We start from the raw sequence: 4078 nt of genomic DNA on the forward strand, positions 1-4078 counted from the left end.
GAATGTGTATTACTTTCACATTTAAAAAAGGTATTTGTAGTCAGTAAGGGAAAAAAAATAAAAAGAAGGAAGAAATCTAAGGAAATGAGGTGTGAAGTTTTATAAAAGTACTTCTTAACATTTATGGAATCATAGGAGGACATTATGCTGAGTGAAATAAATCAATCACAGAAGGACACATTATAATAGTTCATTAATGTAAAATGTCAAGGAAAGGTTAATATATGGACGGAAACTTTCTTTATTGGTTACCATGGATGGGAGGGGGTTGCTATGAGTGGGGTCCAACTTGACGGCACATAACAACAACAACAACAAATGGGTGGGAGGGAAGGGGAGGAAGCACTGTAAAAAATAAAGAAATATATTCTCAGATGAAAGAAAGCTAAAATAATTTGTTGTCAGAAAACTTATTATAAAAAATATCTGAAGAAAGTTCTTCAGGAAGAAAGAAGTATATAATTGTAGGAAACTTGAAACACCAGGAATGAAGAAAGAACAATGGGAAAGGTAAAGAAATGGGTGAACAGACAATAGACTATTCTTTTCTTCTTGAGATTTTAATATCATGATTGACAGCTCCCAAATGAAACAAACTCACATCAAAGTGATTTCAATTCATAGGGACCCCCACTGGCTTTCCAAGGCTGCAAATCTTTATGGAAGCAGACCGCCTCATCTTTCTTCCATGGAGTGGCTGATTGGTTCACACCAGTGACTTTCTGGTTAGCAGCTAAGTGTCTTAAAGCAAAACTTATAATAGTTATGTCGTGGATTAAATTGTATCCCAAAAAATTGTGTCAACAATTTTGTCATCTTGGCTAGACCTTGATTCTTAGTGGTTCGCCAATTACATAATGATGTAATCTGGCAGTTATATAATAATGTAATCATCCTCCATGATGCAATCTGATGTGATCAGCCAGTCAGCTATAAGGGGATTAGGGCAGGATATAACACCCTTACTTGGGTAAGCCTTGGTCCTACATAAAGGAAGTTTCCTTGAGGTATAGACTGCATTACTTTTTTTGTCTTACAAGAGATAAAAGGAGAGAGAAGTGAGCAAAAAATAGGGACTTTTACCACCAAGAAAGAAGAGCTGGGAGCAGAGTGCATCCTTTGTTTCCAGGGTCCCTGTGCTAAGAAACTCTTAAACCCTTCGACCCTGTTAGACCCTCTTACAGTAAGAGTGATGTCAAGGACCTTCCCCCAGTGAGAGAGAAAGACTTCCCCCTGGAGTTGGCACCCTGAATTTGGACTTCTAACCTCCTAGACTGTGAGGGAATACATTTCTGTTTGTTAAAGCCATCCACGGTGGTGTTTCTGTCACAGCAGCACCAGAGAACTAAGACAGTGTCTGATGTGATTTTCAGTGTATGTAGATAAATCTAAGACAGTTACAAAGGAGGGACTCTAAGAGGACCTAAACGATTGTAAGTATCATTATTCCATGTTAAGTGGTAAAACTGTGACACCAGCAAAATTCAATAAGCTGCATATGTATATTGTAATCTCTTAACCATCAAAAAAGCTATATGAAGAGATATAATCTAAAATGCTAAAGGTAAATCAAAATGGAATCCTTAAGAAAAAAATGTTCAAGTAACCCACAGGAAGTCAGGAAAGGACTAACAGAGAAAAACAAATGATAATAATAGAATGGGAGCCTTAAATACTACTACATTGATATTATATTAAACATAAATGGTCTGAATATAGCAATTAGAAGACAGAGATCAGCATAATCAATTTAAAAAGATAATCCAACCATATACTGTCTACAGGAAACTCATTTGAATATAATGGAAATTAGATCAAAATTAAAAGGATGAAAAAGCACATACCATGCAAATTCTAATCAAAGCAAAGGTGGCATGGCTAGATTTTTAGTGGCTCTATCAATATCAGTTCAAGTAGTATTCAGAGGAAAGAAAATCACAAAGAACAGAGGGTACATTACACAATGATATAAGGGCCAATTCAGCAAGAAGATGTAACAATCTTAAATGTGGATTCCTCGGAGAACAGAGCTGTCAACTACCTGAAGGAAAAACAGACAACTAACAGGAGAAATACAAAAATCCACAAATATAGTTCAAAACTTCAATACCTCTCTCTCAGTAATTAATAGAATCAGTAGATAAAAAAACAGCAAAGATACAGAAGAATTAAACAACACCATCACTAAATAGGGTCTAATTTACATTAATAAAACACTTCACCCAACAGCAACCGAATACCTATTATTTTCAAGCACACATGGGAAATTTACCAAGACATCATATCCTGGGTCATAAAATAAATCTTAACGTATTTAAAATAATTGAAACTATCCAAAGTATATTCTCTGACCATAATGGAATCACACTGGAAATCATTAACAGAAAGATAACAGGAAAATTTCCAAACTCTTAGCAGTGAAACAACACAGGTCTAAAACAAGGGCACATGTCTAGGGACATGCTTTAAAATTCTGTGACTAATCTTGTCACCTAGTGATACCAATTGGGTGTTTGTCTCCTGAGAGTGATAAAATCTTATACATGTGAAACTCAGTAACACAGACATGTGTTTACAGGATGCCAGGCATTTGTAGGGAAAGAGGAACTAATACTTGTTGAACACCTGCTATAGGTCATATTAATATTGATCATTAACTGCCCTATTTAATCTTCATAACCACCTCTCATAGTGTCTTTCAGGCAGGTAACTATGCTGAGGACATACCAGCTCAGGAATCTTGACAGAGTGTTGTATGTTTGAGGGAACGTTAAGGAATTCAGAGTGGCCTGAGTTAGTGAGCCCTGGTGAGAGGTGAGAATCAAGGAGGTGGGATAAGGGTGTATTGAGAAGGGACCCAAGTACCTTGGTAAGGAGTCCAAACCCTGGAAGGCAGAAAAAATTAACAAAGGGAATAAATAATATTTTTAGATTATTACTTTAGTAAGAACAGATTATGGGGGGGAAATTGAAGAAGAGGGGCTCAATTTGTACAGGAAGTAGAACCTCCAAGAAGGAAAGTACAGTATTTTTTCAAGGATAATAATATTAAAGGTGACATAATGATAAATAGGATGTTGCAATATTTAACAAGATAATGCACATTTAAATGAGTTGAGGAACATAGTACACCTAGCTAGCACACGTTTAATACACTAATTATACATGAAACATTTACTATTTCACTCATTTTACAAAGAGCATTTAGAATCATGCTAATTGCCTGGTGAACAAAACAAGGCTCAAAGTGGGGTTTACCAGATTACCAAAATTAGCAGAAGAACCACCCAAACTCTGCTCGCCTCAAACCAGAGTAAACAAACAACAACAACAACAACAACAAAACCCTGCTGCCTGTTAAGTCCATCTTACTCATAGTGTGACATTATAGGACAAAGTAGAATTACCCATAGGGTTTCTAAGGCTTGTAATCCTTATGGAAACAACTAGCCACATCTTTCTTCCGAGCCACTGGTAAATTCGAACCACAACCGAGTGTTTAATCATTGTATCACTAGGCTTCTTCCGCTCCGCCCAGTTCCGGGTTATACCACCTGCCCTGTATTGCCCAAGGACCAGGACCAAGCCCCTTCGCCCGCTCCTACCAGCTGAAACGCCAGGTGCGCCTCTTGGAAATCCAGTTGAAAGAAGTTGCCAAAGAAAGGAAGGCTTGGGGGCCCCGGTGGGTATTTTTTTGGGCGCCGCCTTTTCAGGAAATCAACAAAGAACAAAAAGGCTACGGCACCCAGCAGAAGAGTCCGGAAGTGGAACCCTGCCCAAAGGGCGGCCGCCAGGGAGCCCAAAGTCGCGAGCATAGCTCAGACGTCAGTCGGCTCAGGCTGTCAAAGCAGGCAGCAGTCGCTGCTCAGACTTCAAGCTCCCGGCACTGCCCGGTCCCCACCCCTTGGCGCCGGGTCTCCCAGCGAGCTGCGTCCCTCTCCCGCACCTCCCCTCGGCGTCCTGCCTTTCCCCACCCCCTATTCCGCCGCGCCCCGCCCTTCCCAGCCTAGATGCCATTTGAGGATGGAGCTGGGCAGTCGCTAAGCGCTGGATTCCAGGGACAACCTTCACCTAGTCC

The 4078-nt window shown here is 39.7% G+C and overlaps 1 protein-coding gene across 1 annotated transcript in view; it reads right to left on the reverse strand.

The window, feature by feature from the left end:
• LOC103202520 (cytochrome P450 2J2-like) overlaps nucleotides 1-3815 on the reverse strand; it is a 53187-nt gene extending 49372 nt beyond the window's left edge. Inside the window, exons 1-2 of the mRNA XM_007947416.1 lie at nucleotides 3606-3815; nucleotides 2866-2885 (exon numbers count right to left, since the gene is read on the reverse strand). Coding sequence (XP_007945607.1) covers nucleotides 2866-2885; nucleotides 3606-3815 — 230 coding nt within the window. The remainder of the gene's footprint in view (nucleotides 1-2865; nucleotides 2886-3605) is intronic.
• Between the last annotated feature and the right edge of the window lie 263 nt (nucleotides 3816-4078).

Source organism: Orycteropus afer, unplaced genomic scaffold (genome assembly GCF_000298275.1).
Source record: "Orycteropus afer afer isolate SDZICR_OR568_19922 unplaced genomic scaffold, OryAfe1.0 scaffold00183, whole genome shotgun sequence".
Lineage (NCBI taxonomy): Eukaryota > Metazoa > Chordata > Mammalia > Tubulidentata > Orycteropodidae > Orycteropus > Orycteropus afer.